At 39.4% G+C, this 22,809-nt stretch overlaps 1 protein-coding gene across 1 annotated transcript; it reads right to left on the bottom strand.

Moving 5' to 3' along the window:
• Positions 1-631: 631 nt before the first annotated feature.
• Positions 632-21,412, bottom strand: LOC149286311 (outer dynein arm-docking complex subunit 1-like). Its single transcript, XM_089494200.1, has 14 exons — positions 21,346-21,412; positions 20,119-20,218; positions 18,348-18,537; positions 17,444-17,566; positions 16,394-16,507; positions 15,750-15,817; positions 14,551-14,738; positions 14,032-14,166; positions 10,056-10,138; positions 8,321-8,489; positions 7,210-7,373; positions 6,747-6,850; positions 5,660-5,753; positions 632-718 (listed from the first exon to the last, which is right to left on the bottom strand). The coding sequence occupies exons 1-14, from the start codon at positions 21,410-21,412 to the stop codon at positions 632-634; spliced, it is 1,686 nt and encodes a 561-aa protein (XP_089350326.1).
• Positions 21,413-22,809: the final 1,397 nt, after the last annotated feature.

The following is a 22,809-nucleotide window of genomic DNA, read 5'->3' as shown; positions in this document are numbered from 1 at the left end:
ACTCAGAGGACTGTCCTGCGAGAACAAATGGAAACCAGCAAAGGATTCTTGTGATTGCTAATCACAGAGATCATATGTAATTAAGTCACAGACATGTGCCTAACTTTAGGGTGCAATTTGGTCACTAAAGGTTTAAAGATGATATATGTAATAATTTAGGTAGGAACTAGGCCCTTGCATCTTATTACACCTTTTTCCTTGATATAAGCTTAAATCACTTGTATCAAATGTTGCTTCCACATTTGGGGTAACTTCTTCTTCAATGCAAGCAAAGGAAATCGTATTGGGTACTTGATTTCACGTATATAAAATACAAACTTTTAAAATGTTAAGATTTTACATTTTTTTTATCTTTACTTTTGTTTTCTTGTTGAATGCCACCCCATTGCCAACAGAATCAGATAGATCTACGTTTTTAGAATTAATATATAAATATATTTGATTTATTGTTGAAAGACCTCAAAATGAAGCAACATTTAATGGATCAAGTAGCTGAAAACTATTCGGTTATGATTTTCTTATAATTGTCGCAGTGATAAAGGGATATTTCATTAAACATTTTACATGGAAGTCAGGAATCTTGAACTTCTGTCTAGCTTTCAGCTATTTCCTGGGCATCATCTTCTCACAATTATTTCTTGGTAATGGAGGACATCTTATTGAGGGAGAGTTCACTAGCATGGCTTTTCTTGGTTGCTTTTTCTTCCTTTTTTAGTACCTAGAATAAAAAAAAAAGCATTATGTTAAGATTCTGATAAGGGCACATTTACCCATAAAAAGAGATTTCAAGATTTGCATATTTTCATATTTGTAATAGGTTTTTCCAAGGAAACATACACTTTATACATTTTTTTATTTTACCTAAAATGACTTGAAACCCCCCACATATTTCATTGGCATCGTTGCATGAGTAGTCGGAATTTTGGCTGTCAGCTTGGAAAGGACACTGATAGGTTCATTATTTAATCTGCCGGTAAAAAGCCAAATAAAAGTTCCGAACACAGCGTTCCGAACACCCTGAAGAAAATAAGCACGATTGTCCCTTTAAATTAACTTTAATATTAAATAAACACTCCAGCTACCATAAGCAGTTAAACTTTTTACGGAATTCCCTAAATGTATTTGCTCCTTTCCTAAAATCGACAAAAAGGAATGCGGATTAGACACGGCACTAATTAAAAGTGGATTTATAGCCCTTTAAACAGGGTTCAAGATTCAGATGAAAAATTTGTTTTAATCTCTCGAGTAGTCCATAGGACTCAGACTTTCATCAGTCGTTGGTCTCATCTTGGACCCGGTATAGCCATTCGCTTATACAACAAAAACGACAAAATAATTCCACAAGCTCAGACACTGCAGTCTCGTTTTTTTGTCAGATGGATTGTGTATTTCCTCTGTTTCGCATGAAAAAAATCAAGCATGACGACATTTATTGCTATAAATGTCTCTAAAAATCCGAATCTATCAGTCATCTTTCTTTTGTATTGGAATACATGATTTGACGCGAGTAATGAGCGCCATAATTACGTTGCAGAATCCTAAGAGCGTATACGGACCATGCAGAGAAAACAAGAAAGACATAGTTTCAATCACAGCAAGCAGCGTTATGGGCTTCAAACACTATTTTTCTTTGATATATTTTCCACGTTGGTCGGTACAGATTATTAAAATGCCACGTAGTGTGCGTGTGCGTTTCTTTTTAAATGGGTTCTGAGCCATGTTTTTTTTTAAACTACGTTCTACCGTGCAACAAAATGGAGATTCAGCTCAAAATCCAGCTATAGTGTCACCAGGATCATATAATCAGGCTGCGAAAGAATTATGCTGGGGGCTTTCCTCAGGCTACAAGGGAAAGGATAGATAACGGTTATCAACCAGCTCATCTGTGTCATTGTCACATTAATATCGTATGACAGGGTGAATTGTTAAAAGGGCTAAAATGAGTTACAAGGCTAGAAATGTTATGCTAGATGATCCAGGGGAACTCAGCTGTAAAGTCCTTAAATAATGTATAGATTCCATGATGACTTCAATTATTTTTAGGCATGTATCGGAACATACAATTGGCATTTATATATATATATTTATATAACCACAAATCCTGCCTTTTGCGTAAAATAAAATAAAAGTATAGAATGTTGGTACAGCAGAAAAACAGTACAATAAAAAACTAAATTTGCCAAGGGTAATTTTCATGCCACCAACCAAAATTGTATTTAAGGGCTATATAATGTTCGTATACAATTTGTGTCTTAGTATTGTTAAAGTTATCTGTAAAATCCACTATGAGTTCTAGATTTGGCATTGATAATTCCTAATTTAATAGGAATAAATCAGATTTTGGAAAAAATGTCGCTGGTATAACGTGCATTATATGGGGCCAGCCAAGCTCATTGGGCATGGGCCTTCATAACGTACAGTGAAGGCAAGGAGTTGAAATCTCAACTCTCCAAACTCTTCTACCAGCTCTTCCTTTAATAAACGGACGCCCTTGTCTTCCTAATGGGACGTCTGGCCCTGTCCATAGAGATCAGTGCACTGTATTTGTGTTCTGTGATAACTTCTGGTTTGGACTATTTAAGGGATTCTGTCTATGCCTATTATTTTATTTTTGTTTAAGACTTATTTCCCATTTTCAAGCTTTGATCTGATGATCCTGCAGAATCTTTATTGATCCCCTACAGATGTATAGATTCATCCAGCTATTACCTTCATGTATAACAAAAACTTGGATAGCCATCAAAAATGTCAAGGTACCATCGATGACTATTCGAGAAGTAGATTCAATGTTTCACATATTTTCTCATTTAAAAGAAGCTTTCACCGTCGATCTTAAAAACTGCTGGATTAATACTAAAAAATTTCACAAATGTAACAATGCCACCAAAACTGCATAGATTCGGTTCACCTTGGATTGAATTCAGATTTCGATTCAATTCACTTGCATCTAATGTTTAGGGCTCTATTTCATCCAAGACCCTTAGTGGTGGACATGTAGGGCATCTAATGATTGGGTCATCACCAACTAATGAGACAAGTCCCGATCCAGGAATGGTACACATTTGTCACTCTTCCTTTCTATTTGTTGAAAGGGACAGACGCTCGGTCTTGCATGAGAAAGTTTGATTTAGTCTAATTGCTTCAGCTTCTTGCTGGGTTCACCAGAGAGCCACATAGTCAACAATCTCTTGAATGTATTAATTGCCTAATGTTGTGTGTCAAACCAGTGACGGTATGTTTTTCCATAGTGAATTATTTTTTTTTACTACAAACAGAGAGAGTAAAACCTAAATTAAGAACACAGACATGAGAAAAGAATATTATAACAACGAGTGTTTCCTTTTAATTAAATGTAGTGGGTATTTTACTATAGAAAAGTACAATTGAAGTGAATTATACATTTATAGATTCCAAAGCGTAAGCAAATGAATTAAAAAAACAACACTATGAATGTAGAAAATAAGGAAAATGGTGGAATAAGTCAATAATACAATAAAAAAAATAAAAAATAAGCAATTAAACAAGTAAAAATGGCATGTGCGGCCTTATACTATTTTCCTCAAACCATACTGTGCCGATGGTCTGCTTTCTACTTGTTTTCTGGCAATAAATTTTGCATGGCTCCTGGAATTTACTGATGGCCTAAGGGTAATAAGAGTTTGCAAGCAGGGTTGAGTTGCTTTATGGGTAAAGTCCCCCGTTCCAATTCCATTTTGTTTGGGACAATCAGGGAAAGATGCCCCAAAGATGTAACACAAAAAAAGGTCATCTTGAGACACAAAGGCATTTCTTATTGGAGATGACAGCAGCTACAGCGCCCGAGGCTCAAACTCTGGGGAACGTAACTAGCTGTCATCTCTAAATATATCTGCTGTCTTACTTTCTCTTTTTCACGTGTGTAGGTCATGCTACAGGTGTGCCGGTGGTTAAACTATGATCTGTAAAGTAATTAATCTTGCTGAGTTTGTGACATGGGCAGTGACTATCCTGTCCCAGTTATTGATGATTACAATAATTTTATATACAGAGCACAGGACACACAGCGTGTCCTGTGCTCTGTATATAGGGAGAGTGAAAATCAACAAGAACGTTAAAAGTGACTACATACAAATCTGATGTTAACATGTCGAGACATACTGCTGCAGAAGGAGAAGACTACCTGCTCTTGTGAGTTTACAATCTATTAGAATAAAAAGTTTTGCTCCTTTATGAACCTTTCACCTTTCACTGCGATCGTAATGAAATGAGTTATCAAGTTTCAGGCCAACAAGCGATTATCAAGGCAACACTTTGCTCCACGTTATTCTGAATACAGTTTACGTAATCTGCTGGGTAAAAAAGCCCCGCTGCATGTTAGCCAATCCAATGGGTTTTACATATTCAGAAATTTTCTTTAGTAGAGTATATTGCTTATTTATCTTGCATTAACCATTTGATTTCAGGCATGGAGCATATCTGCAACCTTCCTCAACAGTCTATGTTGAACAGAATTAAAAAAAACTTGTTCTTTCATATAGTCTGCCAACATCTGAAGACAGTACGGCGTAATCAAGGGCGTGTTCTGGTCTAGGCCTAGGGCAGCAAGTTCTGGGGGGGCAGCAACCCCTTTGCCACCAAACGGGGCTTATTGGTTCATTCTGGTGCGACACCGCACAGTGGGCCAGTTACAAGGAAGATCTCAATTATTCCAAGCTGGTCTTACACTGTGGCCAGGGCCGGCCTTAGGGGTGTGCGACCTGTGCGACCGCACAGGGCGCCATGGTTGCAGGGGCGCCTGACTGGGACTTAGATTAAAGCATCGTTTTGTTTTTTTTTGTGTTTTTTTTTAAACTTTATTTAACATCATTCATGTTAAATAAAGTTTAAAAAAAAAACGATGCTTAAATCTAAGTCCCGGTCAGGGGCGCCGAGCGGTTGCTCGTGAAGTTCTCGGCAACCGCTCGGCGCCCCTTACTCTCCGTGACTCCGTCGCTGTGCCGGCATCTCATGTTGAGCGCCGGACTATTCCGGCTCTCAACATGAAATGCCGGCACCGCGGCAGAGAGAGAAGACGGATGCCTCCCGCTCTCACCGCAGGACTCCGGCAACAAGGTAAGTGGGGGGGTGTAGTTTGAAGGGGCAGAGGGGGGGGTGTAGTTTGAAGGGGCAGAGGGGGGGGTGTAGTTTGAAGGGGCAGGGGGGGTGTAGTTTGAAGGGACAGGGGGGTGTAGTTTGAATGGACAGGGGGGGTAGTTTGAAGGGGCAGAGGGGAGGGGTAGTTTGAGGGGCATGGGGGGGTAGTTTGAAGGGGCAGTGAGGGGGGCGCCAGAGGAGTAGTCCGCACAGGGCGCCACAACGCCTAAGGCCGGCTCTGACTGTGGCGCACTGTGCCGAGCCAGCGCCGCCTCCATACATAGATGTTATTTGGAGCTGCATGTCTTTAATTTGTAGCGTACCAGAATATGATGTCATATCCTGGCAGCCCCCCAAGACAACCACGTCATAGCATACTCAACAACATTTGTGTTACTTCTGCCCTGACACCCAAACAGCAAGTGCATTTCCAAAGTGCGTCTGAACCAAATTATTGTGATGTCTTTCCGTACATTATAGAAGCTGATGTCACTTGGATATAGAACACATTTCGAGAATGTTATTTTTCTTGCATATTTTGACTTACCCCTCTCATGATTCTTTCCCGAAGTTCTGCGTGCGTTAAGGGTCTCTCCTCCTCCTCTGCTGCTGGAGATTCCGTGTCACTGTCATAATCATCTCTAAATGAAAAATGGCACTTAATGGTACACGCTCTGACAACGCTATGCACACCGGAGAGTACATCGGTAAGAAAAGAATGGAAAGTATCGCAGTCCAATCATTAAGGCAGCTCACTGTACACTCTTCCGTTTACCAGACACATTTTTGAGATGCTGTGCTATTATGTAAAGGGATGGGGGTCTAATGCCCCACAATATCCCAAAATGGTAGCATTCAGACCTGTGCAAATATACAGAATAATGTAACTTCATACTATGAAAACATGTTACAAACTGGCACAAAAAAATAACAGCCTATACTTTTTTAATGGTACAATCCCTTTAAAAAAATCCAACGCCATGTAAAATCAATATATGTTCATTAAAAATATATTTTCTCTCACTATTCCACTTTGTCTGCTTTAATGATCGTTTTTTGTTTTTTTTATAATGACCAATATCACATTGACAATATCTGTCATTATTTAGCTATATTGATAACATACTTGTAAGGTCTGTACAGTATGAAGCTCCCCTCCAAGATGATTGCTATATGTTAATGATCCTCAATATACTTTACTGGTAATATTAGGAGGCAGCCATGTACAACATTAATGTAATTAATTTCAAAGACAGCTTGCGATCCCAAAATACGCAAGACCCAAACAAACTAATTATGTTGTGTCTATCCAGCAATAACCAGTTTACTCTCATAAATCATTACTGCGAGTCCATTGAATTCCCTGTGATAATGAGCACTTTGAAATGCTTGCAAGGATTTTGATCGTTTTCAAGAAGTTTCATAGATTTACCTTTAAACAAACTTACTAGCGTAGCCGAAAAATGACATGGGATCTTAAAGAGCTGACGATTAGAGTCATCTATTTAGAACATAAGCCTTAATGATTAATAATAATAATAATAATAATCTATTTACATTTACAAATACAGTACAGGTATTTTTGTAAACAAAAGATGAAGAAGACCCCAAAAGGTGGAGTGTGGTGTCATTACCCAGTGCCAGGTGGTTGTATTTGAAATACAGGCGCGTGCAAATCTTCTAGCTGTCCCAGGAGGACTCGGGCTGTATCTTGTGGGTTGTACGGCTTCTCGAAGTTCTGAGTGAAGCAATTAGAACATGCAATGTGCGACGGATATATCATTTTGCGTGTTTTATTTAGCTGAACTTACTAAGAGGACCAACTGGTATTGCCATCTAGTCTAAACTTTTATTTATTTTTCAGTTCAAGGCTGTTGTACGGAGAATAGATATTGCTTTGTGAATTCCGCGGATTTCTGTGCGTTTTTCTACTTTCGTCAGATTTTTCTCTTGCTGCCAGTCTAAAGCCACAGGGGGATATATTAGACAATGTATACTTTGTAAAACATGCTTTCTCCTTGATTCAGCATTACCCATTCTGTTCATGCCTTGTACTTAATGATGTGAATGCTTGTGGTGATGATGTACTCTACCTACCTTGGAGTCAAGGAAGGACTGAATGGCCAACATCTCGTTAGTTTTCTGCTCGATAAGGCCGAGGTACTGCATTATGTTAGTCTCACGGATGCTGGATGAAGAACCCAACATTTCATCCAGGACTGAGCGGTCGCAATTTATCTTTTTGAAAACAGAATCAATACCTAGGGAAGTACCATAGCGTTAACAGGTGGGATGATAAAAAGCGTGCAGCAATTTGCAGAGATAGATATAAGCAACAAGATATCTCACATAATAATAATAAAAAGAATAACACTGACAAATACAACCTGCTTGCTGAAAATATATAGCAAATAAGGGCAGTTTGGAATCTCTTCTGGTTTAAGATAATAATCGTGCTCATGCATTATAAGTTATCACTAGTACTATGTTTAATTATTAGTAATGAGCCCAATCGAAAGAACATAAGCAGCAGAAAGGAAATGTTATATTTGCCTTAAATACAATATAAAATTCAGCTTAAAAATCCCACGTTATTTTTAAGATCAAGACATTTTGCTAAAACGTGGGGTTTTTATTCTGCCTAATACAAGATACTTATTATTATTTAATAATTACTATTTTTATAATAAAAAAGGAATGAAATGCATTCTTATATGTACGCCTGAAACAGCTGCTGATGATTCGTATTAAATTTCTACTTTCGCAGAGATTTTAATATTTGGGGGGAAAAACCCCAAAGGAATTGGAAATTAAAAGGCTCAAGCTACCACATGCTCTATTATTGTATGTATAGGTTAGGCTGGAAAAATCTGTAAGTCCACTTAAGTAGAACTGTTTGAAAAACCAGCTGCAGACAAATACTGTGATAAGAGGTGTGTATCTTCTAATCCATTTACTGTACAAAACCCTCCTAAGTGAAGGGCAAACCACTTAAGCTATACAACTGAGCTTGTCTCACGCGGCTTTGTTCATATTTTCTCTATGGCACCACATGGCGAGCCCCTTACAACAATGGTAGTCCAGCCACAACGAGGCTGCACTTGTACTCATTCATTCGCTGTTACATGTGGTGTTCAGCCAAACAACGTTCTCAACGAGACATCTTTAGTTTCATAAGCTAGACCCTTGGTTTCCATAAGACAAGTACCTGTTTTCAGCTGGTCTAAGACTTTCATGACACCTTTCAGTTTTTCTTGATAGTTATCTGCTTGTTTCCCAGTGTCTTCTTGTTTGCTTTCAATACTCTTCAGAATTGACCGGTGCTCCTGGTCGAGACGTACTCCTTGGGCTTTGAAGGCATCCATCTCTTTTTTTATCTATGACACACAATCATTTTTATTGCCAGTTTAAGATAATAGGTTGGTAAAGACTAGGTTCACAGGCAAACCACATGTTAGTGTCATCTCAATGTACCAAGCTCAGCTTCTACCACCATTCTATTTATTTTATTTAGCTAAAATAGTAGACTGGGGAGGACCAGAAGATATGGTCTATCGGGATTTCATGAAGGCATTTGATGCTGTTCCTCATAGAGGTTGGCCAAATTGTTCTTATCTGCTGTCAAAGTCTATGTTTATAAGTTTCTTTTTTGTAAATCAAAGTTTATTCAGATTTTAACAAGATAATTAGAGACATGGGTTCCCATGATGTTCCATTAAATACAAGAATGTTCATGTGAGACCAGTAAATCAAAACCATCTAGGTTTTCTGTTATGCTACAATTCTGCAAAGGAACTCATGCCAAGATGTAATGCTTAAAGAAGGAAAGGAACAGGGAAGACTCTCCAGTAAATCCCAGCCAGTTGAACCAAGTTCCCATGTAGGTGAGGACATGGTGCGTCTGACCAATTCTTCCATCACTTTGACCTCTTCCACCTTTTTCACCCATTCCTCGAGTGAGGGGGTCGTGCTCCATCACCGGTACACCGCGACTAGGTGTTGGGCTGCATTTGCCAAGCACTTAGTTGTTTATATGTTTCAAAGCTAGAGTCCCAGGCACAAGAAACCGGGATTGTATTCTCTAAGGTTCACACACGTAATCATTTTCAAGAATTATTATCTTGCAATTTATCAGTTAACCAGATCTCAGGACAAACTCAGCATTGATCTTCACTCCTTGCGGGGTCAATCTAAGCTACACCATGCCACAAAATCAGAATCTGCAGCTTCTTTAACATGTATATTCAGACAGATACTCTATATGCACGCACATCTATGAACAGAACAGAGAAGCGTTACTATTGGTACCCATTTTATTATTCCAAAGACAACCCTGTTTCGAAAGCTTACAAATAAAAGCATCCTTAAACGTTCATTCTAAATCGCTCTCTTGCTTTTGTGCAGTCCCTAGACAGGGTAAAGTTGGAACGAACTCAAGCGTAACAAAAATAGATGCTTACCAAAATAATTTAGTTAAAAAGTGTGGGTAAAAAGCGTGAAAGCAAAATAGCGTATGAAGTACCAAAATGTTTTTAATATCATTTAAGTTGTGAGATGTGTGAAAATCAGTTGTGGAGGAGTCAAGGTGTTTGTCTGGTACATTGGGCTTAGGTAACAGAGCCAAAACTCATACAAATGGCTAATATGCACCTGCCTGAATACATTAAATTACCAAGAACTAGAATTGTACCAAACTTATCTTCTTCCATCTAAAGAATGGAAATACTTCACGGCAATGTACAATTATAAAAATCCCGAATCGCCATACAAATGAGATGTAAACTCCATTATTCCATTTATTAATCTTAGTAAGCTATAAAATTAGATGGGGAAGATTCATACAGCTTTATAATTAAAATAGATCAAATGACTATGGCAACATAAAAGAGAGATCGTAATCTGAAAACAATATATTTAAGAGGATAAAGTGTGCATGTACTCACCTCTGCAATATTTTCTGTTAATCTCTCTATTTCATTGTTCTGTTCGTTAACATAGTTAAATAAGGCAAAGTTTCGATCTTCCACTATAAATAAAAAATACAACACTTTCATAGACAGATAACTCATCAAGAGACAGTCAAATATTCCATGTTTTTCATTTATTTAATATAGTTTATATAGTATAAAATGCATGGTTAATATACTTTGTATTTATTTGGTACATTATTCATTCCTTAAAGTACCAGAATTGAACCAGACCAAGTTCATATCAGACAAATACAATAAATAAGAAAATGAAAGTATAAAAAATACACATTGTGTATACAATTCAATATGGTCATCTTTTTTTTTGCATTATTTTCAAAAAAGAATGAAATAATGATAAATAAAATTATATTATTGTGAGTTATACTATTTATGAATAGTTGATTTTTTCTGCATTGATGTATACCCTCTTACTATACACATTCTAGTTTAACTGTATATTTTGCAAACCCTGGTGTGTGTGAATGAAACTCAATGTCATCATTGTTATACCTGCATGACCTGCCAGCATCTAGAATCAAGGGACGTTAAGACGGAGCAAGTGATGTCTATAATAAATTGTGATTTTCCCTTCATCATCGAATTATTGCAGATCAGCAACAATACGCATCTGGTCCATTGTACTGATTCATCAGGGATACAAATGACATTCATTCTCCGTGACACCTTGCTAACGTCCAAAGACGAAAAACACACACTCTTATTGACAGATGGCCTTAAAAAGCTATTGACACAAAGATCTGCCTTAGTTCTTCTATGTGGATAGATGACACGATAAGATTGACGTATTTCTGGAAAGTTCACAGGAAGAAGAGACAATATAAAAGCTGTGTCCGTGTTTTACGTCAGAGAAAATGCAGAATTATATGCGTTAAGAGGGTCGACTTAGTACCAGCGGCTGGGGTGCCTGAATCAGTGGGGGGCACAGCTGCGCGAATGAGATCCGAGCCCCAGGCTTGCACCATTCTTGGTCACCGTGCGACAGCAGAGCGCTCTAATACTAGGATACAGATACAAGCACTCTCGTAAGTTGTAAAGCAGTTGTATGAGGATATATAGGGCCTAGGAATTATTTCTAGAAACCGACCCCCTGGTGCCCGGATATGATCTCCAATAAATTCTGGAATCAGGAGACGGTGGGGAGAGGCAAGGAGTACATGGCCAACATTATCACGCAGTCTGATATGTTTAAATGCCTCAGTATGAGGCTGAGTTCCAACCAGGGTTCTGCTGCAGAAACCCCGTCACAGCACATTGTAATATGTGTTCCATTGATGACGCCCATGCGCAGACTCCCGGTTACCCTCTGAATGTGAACATTATATTTTTGCTTGAAAATGTCTAGGTGGCTGAATTGATTTACATTATTTTCAGTGTGTACCATCGGCAAATATTTGGTTGTTTGTAGCAACTGAGAGATATATATCTGCTCCTGCAGAACATCTTTGATCTCTTTATCAATCTTTCATCAGCCAACATGCTTGTTGTAACAAGTACGGTATAATAAAACAGGCTAGCGTTCAAAGGTTTGGGGTCACTTAGCTGTCTCCACAGAAAACCAGGACATTTCTGGCTGTAAAATAATTGCAAAAGGATTTTCTAACAATCAGTTAGCCTTTTAAATTTAGATCAGCGCACACAACGTGGCATTGGAGTACAGAAGTAATAGGAGTGATAAAGGGCCTCTGTACACCTATGAAGATATTTAATTAAAAATCAGCCGTTTCCAACTTTCCTTTAAAATAAACAAGCGCATTTTTAAGTGACCCCAAACTTTTAAACGGTAGTGTATATATGTAACAGGGGAAGGTGGTTTCTGAAACATGAAAGTTGTATTGTGCCTATTTATGCATATAACTATTATATGGCAAATCCATTTTTTTTTTAACATTTGCTATAGATAGAATATAGTATACCATTTGATGGCGCTATATAAAACAATAAATAATAATAATAATACCATGCTATATACTATATTAGCAGAGCCATCATGAATGGTGTGCCCCTGTAGAATCTCTCCATAGGCGTTTGCTCCTTTCCCCCCAGTTCTTTTTCATGCAGGAGATGACAGGTCTCTGCACCAGCATGCGCGTTAAACACTCCCACTGATTCCAATGGGAACGCAATCTTGCCACTGATTGTAATCATTGGTGCGAAATGTTAGGACACAGTGAGGATAGGAAGCTGCAGCTTCTCCCTAAGGTAAGTATATTTTTCTTTCTTTTGTTTGTACTTACATGTAAAAGTACTGTCAAAGACTGTTTGTTTAGGGGGCTCCCTGGGACACTGGCGTGTGCTTTTAACACCACTAATAGAATAGTCCCATAGCCAATTGTCCCATAGGCAAAAAAACATTGACATTAAGTTAAGTATTTACTACACATTACGATACTCAGGAGGATTTAAAAGGAGTGTGTATGCATAGTCGGATAACATGTGAGGGCATGCAAGGTGATCGCTGCAGCATTGTATTATCACTTGAGCTTATTAGTGTCTTGGACAAGACTGGAGTGCGCATGTTTAATGTAAGCTCATTCAGGTCCCTCTTCACCCTTTTCTGAAATGTTATGTGATGTACTGTTATGTCCCCTTTTCCTGTTTAAAGGGCTACAGAAAATGGTGCTATATAAATCAATAAATAATAAAAATAATAGTCATCATCATAGCGGGTGGCCATATGCCCTCACTTTGTTTGCCTTATTCAGGATGGAGAAATAACCAGATGATATGCTATTGGATCGATTAGCTCTAATTGACTGTGACTTTAAATAATGGTGCCTCCATTTAACCCGTTAAGAACCACGGCAGTCTTCTACACAGCGAAGCGGTTAATATCAGCGTGCTTTAAAAGAAGTGCGTTTTGTCCCTAGCGTGTGATAATATAAATCTTCTAAGACAGTTTGCTTTTTCAAATGAGCTACCTTTAAGTTGAGAGGAAAATGATTAAAATAAGCCCGAGGCAACACACACAGGAAGAAAAATCTGCCACTTTAAATTATAAAGACAAGTAAACATATTTTAACCTTGTTTTCTGTCTGGCTTTAGGTTTTCTCCAATCTGTTGCCTAGTGATGCTTGTCAAATGCAAACTATGAAGGCAAATTCCATTAACTTTACTGAGAGTTACCCCAAAGGGACAGCGATCGAGAACTCACTGCTACCAACTCTATGTAGAGTCTTACAGGATATAAGAGAGATACAAGTGTTCCATATTCTCTGTGTCAATAAAAGGTGACGGCACACCGTGTAAAAGTGATGTCCGTAACAAGGTACATCTTAGTCGTTCATGCCTCTCCAGAACAACGGTGAGTCCAAAACAGTAGAATACAGGCCAAGAATAAAAAAGGCCAAGAATAAAAAAGGCCAAGTAACAAAAATGGCACCCAAGGTGTAGTCATCTTGGGTTCTAATAAATAAATTATTAAAATAGAATTAAAGGGGCAGTCTAGTGCCCACCAACAAACACATTAGAGTAGTTTGGTAGGTTAGGATTCTTTTGTCCTACGCTTAGATGGCGCAGTGTACTTCTACTTCCATGATCCATTATTTTATGATCCAGTTTTGACCCCCCCCCCCAAAAAAAAATGTGGTGCCTGTGCAAGCAGGGGTCTTGTGAGACCTCCTGATACTCTTGTGCAAGGCTGCACCGGAGCTGACTGGTGGTGAACATGGTGATATGTGTACTACTGCTCACGAGAGCCATTCGGCTAAACACAAAGCAAGACAGCTGGGGCAGGGAAATGGCCCAAACATTTAGGCATTGAGAAATAGCTACATTAACCCCTTAATGACAAAGCCCATGTACGGGCTCAAAATGCATTGTTTTCAATGGGTTTAGGGACCGCCCATTGTCCTTAAGGGGTTAAAAATACAGGTTTTTATATTATTAAATAAATATACATAATAATTAGATGCGTTTTTTTTTTCTTTACCTTCAATGAACCTGTTCACTAAAATATCGAGGTTATCCTCCCCAGTGACAGACTGGATTTGCTGGAAAGCTTGTTCGTACGTCTCTATGGTTTCTTCAGTTGGGTCTTTCTTCTTCTTTTCCAGTTCTTGCCTCTCTTTTTATCATGAAATAGAACAGAAAAGTGTGCCGTCAATAACCAGGTTAAACTGTTTCTTTCACAGAGGTTCTGGACTAAAGGTTGGGAGTTATGGGTTTTGGGGATATGGTTAGGTTTGAAGATTAAGGTGTAAAAGCTGATTAAATTCAAGTTTTGGAGTTAAGGGTCCAAGTTGGAATGATGCAGACTTTCCCAGCATACTAAAATGCAAATTTAGATTTTTTTTCCTATAACCTTCTAGACTTTTGGAAATAATCAATACAAATGAATCAAGTTTTAAGGAAGATCCCATAAAACGGACAAAGCATATTTTTCCCATCTCTTAAAAAAAAAATAATTAAATTTTTAATAGTCCAGCGGCCCGATGTGGCTTGTAGTTACCTCTCCTACGCCTCGCATCAAGCACCTCTTCACTGATGGAGCGTTCTTGAGTTTTAATTCCCATAAACTCCTTTAGCCTGCGGTCATGGTCAATAACCCTTTGGAGCTCCTTGATCTCCGCTGTGTGCTGATTCAGGTCCTTCTCTGCTTTCTCCTTTAGCTGCAGCATTTTTGTTTGGGCTTCGTCCCTTCATACAATGAAAACAGAGTGAAACACCGCAGTCCCTTCATTATACAGAGGCGAAGATCTGCGCATCTAGTGCTAGGGTACGCTTACAGTCCTAATACTGTTCTGGTTTACGTATATTTTTCCAGACATTAAGCTTTTTAAAAGCACCTCGTTGAGGGCAAATAGTTTATCACACAACATAAAAGTGGGGCTTTAAATCCATAATCACCCCAAAGAAACAAGCTCTTTATAGAAGGTCCACAGGTTCACAAGGATGAATACTTTCGAGGGCTACAAACTCTTGTGTTGAGCATAATGGGAGTTGTAGTCCACAAAAGCTCATAACAATATGACTATATACCGTATAATATTTAATAAAATGGATCTTTTGTTTTCGTTGGAACTTGTTTTTTATGGTTTAGAGTGTGTCGTGTTCCATGCATGTTAGCAGGGATTGGGCTTTTTTCCCAGCATGTTGGCCAGCTGACCTCAAAACAGATCAGAAAGCAGCATGGCGGCACTTTCTTTTTTATGTTATAACAGCATTGGTTACCATGGTGACAGGTAGCTTTCGTTCTATTATTTCTTTTCACTTAATATTAGTCACAAAGAAGCTGCAGGTCGGCAACAACTTTTTTCCTCCCCAGATGGAGCCATCAGAGTAAATTCAAGGCATCGGTCTTTAACAGACGTCTAACTTGTTCCCTTAAACACAGGAGACGACTGCAAGGGGTGAGGGACGGCTACCCTCTACTTTCCTATTCTTTAAAACCCACACCCACCGTACTAAAGCGTGCCAGAACCACAGCTTTCACAAAGCGTGAAATAACTTAATGAGGAGGAATAATCATTCAACTCTTGTAAATGGAAAATTATGACGGCTGCTTCTATTGTATACCCATAAAAAAAAAAACATATATTGCCTATGGAGATCTTTCAATTACATTTATACAGTGTATTTAGTGTATTATACCCTGCAACATGTATAATGTGAAGAGAATTCATTATAGCGTTTTATTTGCATAGGTACCTGGCATCATAGGCAGCAGATGATTCGTCGATCACAACACCGATCTCCTTTCTGGTTTGAAGCAATTCCTGGCACAGGAGAAAGTTAACAGCCATCAGACTTCTCACTGATTATTGAAAACGTTGATATTTTAATCAGTTTTTATATGGGCTGTATTCAGCGCCATATTCTGGCCCAGGGCGGCAGGTCCGGGTGGGTAGTCTCTCTCACCACAAATAAGGGGGCTGATCTTCCTCTTAAGCCATTGGAACCCCAGTTGTGCCGCTACTCAATGGACAGGTCACAGGGGAGATCTCAGCCGACCCATTGACACTACGGCGGAGTCAACACGGCCTCCTTAGGATGCATTAAAAGGAGCCAGGATTTGGCATGATATCCCCGTTCTCGGCAGGAGGACATCGGCCATGGAGGGGACTGCTGGGGACGCTGCCCTGGATCAGCCAGGTAATTATGCCGCTGATTATATCCAGAACTGTGATATGTTTCTGCCTCCGAACACGTGGCTACCTATTACCAAATGTTATATGGCCACCGTGTCATTGAGGAAGTACTGACAGTAGTCCTTTGTATGAAACGTTAAATGTGAAACAGCAATCTTTCACTACGGCCCACGATACAACGTTTGAACGCCCAGCTGTACTCACCTTCTCTAACTTCCTATACAGCTGCTCAAAGCGAGAGCGCTCAATTCTCAGGATATCGATCTCTTCTCTCATCTTGGCGTTTTTTGCCAGTTGAGAATTAAATTTGGTGAGAGCCTGTTGATATGAAAAGCAGTAGTTAGAGGCACCGTGTCATCGTGTACATTCAGGGATCGGTTAAAGATACTTTATTTCCCTGTCTCTGCCTCCACGGCATGGACAAGAATGACTAGAACGCCAGGAGCAATGGCGCTAGGGCTTCTTTCTCATGGAAACACTCTGCGGGAGTTAAAGGTCACACAAGAAACACGGTGATACGTCACATGTGTGATCTTATTTGTCGGTAAGACCATGAGCTGCCATTATTACCACATTTCGATTCACCAACGTAGAACGCGTTTACTAATTTGGTATTTGGACAATACGCCAGATGGAAAAACACCTAGAGCTCAACCAACTCAAATACTTTCTCCTTTAACTGCAGCATTTTTGTTTACACGGCAAATTAATCCCGCAAACAATTTGGTCTCTTAAGCGTAACGCCAGTTTCCTTCATTATGGTAGTGGGCAAATACCTGGTAAACATCCGCTATTCCAGAGGTTTTGCATGAAACATGACTAAATTGTGATAAGGCGGAAGCAAGCAGCAAACCGTTATTGTGTGTACATTTTGTGTACGTTTCAGCATTAGCACATGGTCATCTTCAAAGACATAGTACATAGTTACATAGTACATAAGGTTGAAAAAAGACCTTCAAGTCCATCAAGTTCAACCCTTCTACCTAACCTTCCTACTCTTGATCCAAAAGAAGGCAAAAAAGACGGTTATTGACCTTTTATTTGTGAAAACTGTGTATATTTCTGGAAATACTGTTAATATTTTGTCAATTTTATTTCCAGACATTCTGGAATAAAAGCAGATTGTGGTATTGGATGCCGATTCTTTGACCCTATTGTGTGTATATAATGTGTTTGTTAATTTGATTTTCATTAACAAGTAACATCTGATAAAGGCTACACAAAACACACAGGTTAACCCCGCTTGGTGCTCACCCGGTCCAATCGGTTCTCCATGACTTTCACATGCTTCTGTGCCTGGACTTTCTGCTGCATGGATCCTGAAGAAACCCTTCCTTGTTTCTGCTGTTCAGACAGTTTCTTCTCCCAGGATCTTATCTACAACACAGAAAACCATTGCATTAACCTTCTGCGTTTCCAATTTCAATTTGTAATTGCAATTGTTTGCAATTTCACGATATAGGTGACAACTAAATAAACACAATAAACACTTTAAACACCGAAAGGGGCCATGATGTGATTATGAAAAATGTGGTTGGCACTCTGGGTCCTTTTTGTAAATCACGTATCACATATGTGAGCCGGCCCTGAAGTGGGCTAATGTGTGCCCGCAACCTCTGCCCACCACCTGCCGGCTGTTTCTAATTAGTCTGTAACGTCCTCCAAGTGCCTCCGAGATAAGTAGAAAGGGGAGCAGGGGGCATTTCCCACCGTCAGCCTCTTCACTGCTGTCATAAGCAGAAGCAGCTCAGACAGATCATCCCCAATCTGATCTTGGAGGCACTTGGCAGACACTGTGGGCACACACTAACATCTCCACTGAAGGGCTTAACATGTGCCTGCAGTCTGTTGATGCCCCCCCACTTTCCTTAATGCTGTTTACACTGTCAATGTATGAATGACAGGGGCTGCAGGCAAGCCAATCAGCGGCAGAAAGTGTTCCAATTAAAATCAATGGGAGTGCTTTCCACATATGCACACATGGTCTCAATAGACCAGATCAAGGCCTCTTCTTCAGATGAATATAATTTTTCTATGAAGAATAGATTTCTGAGGTCCTGACACATACATATATATATGCATACATACTGTATAAAGTTATATTATGTTTGGTGAGATGAATTTCAGGATCCAAGGACCGTGTTTAGTATATCTGTACCTCTTGCTCAAGATCTGTGATGGTTTGCTTCTCTGTTGCTAGTTGCTCTTCCAACTCATCCTGCTGTTCTAGCAAAGAGTGCAGTTTCTCCTGGCTGCCCTGGTCCCGGGACTGGTTGGCTCGGCTCTCTGAAATCTTAAGGTTCTTGAGAAGTTCTTCCCGCTCTCTTTCAAGAGTCTGCATCTCTGACCTGCATTCATTAAGACATTAACAAAAAAGAATTGTAAAACATGAAAAATAACACAGCCAACTAGCCAAGGCTACAGAATCTCCATGTGAAGTTGCTCTTTTTCTCACCCCACCGCTATTTACCATGCAGGAGGTGTATTTGGCCAAACACACCTCCTCGCATGTCATATACTTACTGTGGAGACACTCAGACCCCAGTGCTCATTTTAATGGAAGCACTTTACTGCCACTGATTGGACACTTTAAGCAGCCAATCACCTGCATGAATCACTGGACTATAGAGGAGGAGGTAAGCTGCAGCTTCTACCCCTGGGGATTGTTTTACTTTTATATACTGCCTGAAGAAATCTTACTAATGTAACTATGTACTATACAGGGCCAGCCAAGCTCCTCCTGCAGCAAAAGCTCCCCGGGGTTTTGAACTTCATAAAGTATAATGAAGTCAAGGAGCTGAAACACATCTCTGCTGACAACTCTTCCTTCAGTATACATGAGTCCCCTCCTCATCATAAAGTTATGTCAAGCTATCATTTTTAGTAGAACGGGAACTAAAGTTGGACCTCATCTGAAAAAGAGACCTCTATGTCTCACAAGCCAATATAACTTTGCATCTTTTCTATGTAGGGACAAGAAAAGGTATTAACTTTAACTAAAGACTCTATCATAGAAAATATTTCTATTTCAGGATATAATAGGAATTCATTTAAGCGAGAATCCATTTGACCTTGGCCCGTGGGGAAGTGCCAGAGGTCGCACCCAGCGCCGATGTCAGGCTCATCTTTTGGAAGTAGGGAAAAGGGCAGCCGAGGCACCTCCAGCCCTGTTACCAACATTATCAAATAAGAATATATTTCATGTTTTCGGAGCCCATTAGTAAAATGGCGGCTACTTTCCTAAAGTAACCATAATTTTGTTTTTGAGCTTCTTAGAATACCTAAAAAAAGAATTTCTCTCTCTAACTCACAAATCCCTCTCCCTTCCTACCCCCCCCCTCATTATGCCAATACACCACCACTTATCCCCTTCAATCCTGGTCTTTGTCTGGTGTCTGTAGATGAGTGTTTAATAATACTTCTACTACCCCTTCAATCCTGTAATACTAAAAATCTTTTATATCTATAACACTGTCAATTAGCGACTTCTCCTAGCTGATAAAGAGCAGCCATGTTTCACAAGCATGAGAGGAAAAAATATTGTTTATCTGAGTAAAATGAGCTGTTATTACTGCTCGTTGGCGTAATATTTAATTATCCAATGCTCCTGTTACACGTCTTCCAAAATCTCCCACTTCAAAGCACCGAGGCCAGAAACACACTGAGGACACATATCAATCATATCTGTCAGCAGGAGGAAAGGTGCTGGTGTCCTTTTTAATTGCTTTCAGATAAAATATATTTTGGCGATACGCAACGGAAGGTCGCTTGCAATGTTTGATAATTTCAGACAGCATACCCCAGAGTATCTTACAGCACGAATGACGTGACATTAAGAAGTAAGGCCCCGAGGCATCGTTCTGTCTGTGATAGGTTGATGTCAGGCTACAGCAGATTAGCTGAACAAATCTTTGAGACAAAGTACATACAGCTGCCTCCTGATCTGCTCCTGTTTCCCAACGGTGGTGGCTTGGCGCTGTCCTTCTTTCAGACGAAACATGCGTTGCAGTTTGGCCAGTTCACTGTCCGCTGCGAAATAAGGAACATGCAGTAACCATGCCGGTGAATACTATGATGAAAAATCATGTTACGTCAACCAACACTTGGAAGGTTTTTCCGTGTTTAACCAAAGAAGACATCCCATTGACGTAACCTAAATAACAATTCTATAGACAAACTGTCTGGCACACTGGGCAGCCATGGGGGGTATGCCCGGTACTAGTGTATCATGCTTGGCCGCAGGGGTTGCGCTGAGGTGGCACCATGGGTGGCCAGGATAGAATGACATTTCCCATCGCTCATGCATAGCATGTAAGGACCCTACAGAAGGAGCAGAAGAATTGACACCAGCATTTGGTGTTAGTATGTGTGTGTGATGGTTGTGAGTGTATGATATCGTGAGTTTGTGTGGCAGCATATGGTGCTGGAGTGTCGTTTAGGTTAGTGGCGTCTGGGAGGGAAAGAAGAGGGGCAGGAGAAAGAATGTGTGTGTGCATGTAAGTGTACAACGTGAGGGTGTGTTAGAGCGAGTTTGGGTGTTGGTATGTATGCACGTTAGTTATCGGGAGGCCCTGAAAAAATACTGCACCCAGGAGCAAATAACCCAATCTTAAATTGGGACTGACAGGGGCATGAGGTTCGGGCATTAACCCTGTACTGTGCCCCAAGATTTCTGATGGTATCCCTGATGACAATGCTACTCCAGCCCAACAAAATTCTCTTGTTTTGGGGATACTTATTATGTTTGCTACATTAACGTTTACTTTTCTGATGGCCAGGCTCCTCTGCTCGGTCCTTTGTAATGCCAATCCTTCTACTAAAATAAATGCTGATGAGCCCCTTTATAAGCAGAACAATTTATCCTGAGCAAATACATCATGGTTTGTCCAAAAATAATGTCATATTTCTACATAGAGCATAGATTGTGAAATGCAGCCTTTTAGTATATGTGATAATGAAAGGGAGAGTATTTCCTTAATATACTCAGAAGTATATATTTTGTTCCAGTTTTTTGTAAGATACTATGTTAATTTGGAGATAGCTGAAGGGGACCAATCAACAAAAGTATTCTATTGGTTGCTATGGTGATTCCACTCATTTTAATACTTTGCACCAAGACTTTCTAAATAATTATAATAAACAATAATAAAAATTACCCATTCCTTCTAAGTCCACATCACTGCTATCTGACCGCACACTGGAAGCAGATCTTCTGTTAGGCATCCTGGATTCTTCTGTGAAGAAATAAACATATTGGAACCCTTGGATAATCAAGCCACAAAACCAGGATAGCTGGAGTGTGAATCTGCCCAGGTAAGATTGGACAGCGCTGTGGAATATGATGGCGCTATATTAAAAAGGTGGAAGTTCCCTTTTTGTTACTGAACTTAGAAAATTAGACTTTTAACTCCTTCCTAGTTGCCTCTTGAATATGACCCTCCTTCTTCAACACTTCAACACTTAATACAACACTTCAAATATTACTTATCAGGGAAAAAAGATGCCACAAAAAAGAATAGCATCTATCAAATAATTCCTATTAATTCCTAAATAAAATACAGATTTCTCTAAATCTAGCATGCACATTAAGTCTTTCTGGTTATCATTCTTCTCTTGCGCTCGAAATGCTGTACATTGATTACTATTTCCATTTAGTTTATGCAGACTTTGGATAAGCATGATGGGAGTAAACAGTGTCTCTGTCCCTCTAAATTCTGACTAGACAGGGGACTGGCACTTAAGGTATAGGGGCGCATTCAAGAAGACATAGAAACATAGAAGTTGACGGTCTGTTTGGCCCGTCTAGTCTGCCCATTTTTTTCTGATGTAAAAACTCAAACCTTAGTCAGTCTTCTCTTAGCTTTAGAAGCCAAATGCCTACACCATGCATGTTTAAACTCCCACACTGTATTAACCACTACCACCTCTGCTGGGAGGCTGTTCCATTTATCTTTCATCCTTTCAGTAAAGTAAAACCTCCTTACATTACATCTAAGCCTCTGACCCTCTAGTTTTAGATTACGGCCTCTTGTTCAAACAGTTTTTCCTCCTTCGACATAAACGCCTGTACTTTGTTAAATCCCTTTACAACACAGTCCTGGCATTTTTGTTGATTTATGCATTCATGTTTTTATTAGTTGTAACCACGCTGCTGTATATATGTGTATTTGTATGTATATATATATATCAACCCTAACTATACAGAAGCCATCACTCAAACTAGTAATAAAAAATATCTGAATTACTTTATTTGTTTATAAAACAAAAAATAAATGTGTTTATTATCTTTTTATTAATATACATGATTTTAAGAGCAATCATTAATTCACTGGGCTGCTTTTATAATAGATAGAGGCAGATTGATAACTATATAAAGATACATAGAGGATTATACAGAGATAGTACATGTGATGCAAGTTTGTTTTTTTTATTATTCTTATCACCATAGCAACCAATGGAGTGATCCAATCAGCAGGAACATTAGTTGCCATGGCGATAAGATCACGTTTACAACTTGGAATCACAATTCCCTTTTATCAATAACCCCAGGGTGCCCCAGTCATATGGACTGATCAAAATTATGAACCCGTTTTCATAGAAGTTACACCCAATTCCTACCA

Source organism: Sceloporus occidentalis, unplaced genomic scaffold, assembly GCF_023333645.1.
Source record: "Sceloporus occidentalis isolate IW3139 unplaced genomic scaffold, rSceOcc1.0.p SCAF_70, whole genome shotgun sequence".
NCBI lineage: Eukaryota > Metazoa > Chordata > Lepidosauria > Squamata > Phrynosomatidae > Sceloporus > Sceloporus occidentalis.
This window is presented reverse-complemented; position numbering and strand designations above follow the sequence as displayed.

Bases quoted from the DNA above. Each gene is read 5' to 3' on its own strand.
- LOC149286311 (XM_089494200.1), bottom strand. From the start codon at position 21,412: ATGCCTAACAGAAGATCTGCTTCCAGTGTGCGGTCAGATAGCAGTGAT. The intron at 16,508-17,443 runs GTGAGCACCAAG...TCATATCAACAG, and splicing joins TGGAGAACCGATTGGACCGG to GCTCTCACCAAATTTAATTC. The intron at 5,754-6,746 runs GTAATGACACCA...TTTTTCATTTAG, and splicing joins ATACAACCACCTGGCACTGG to AGATGATTATGACAGTGACA.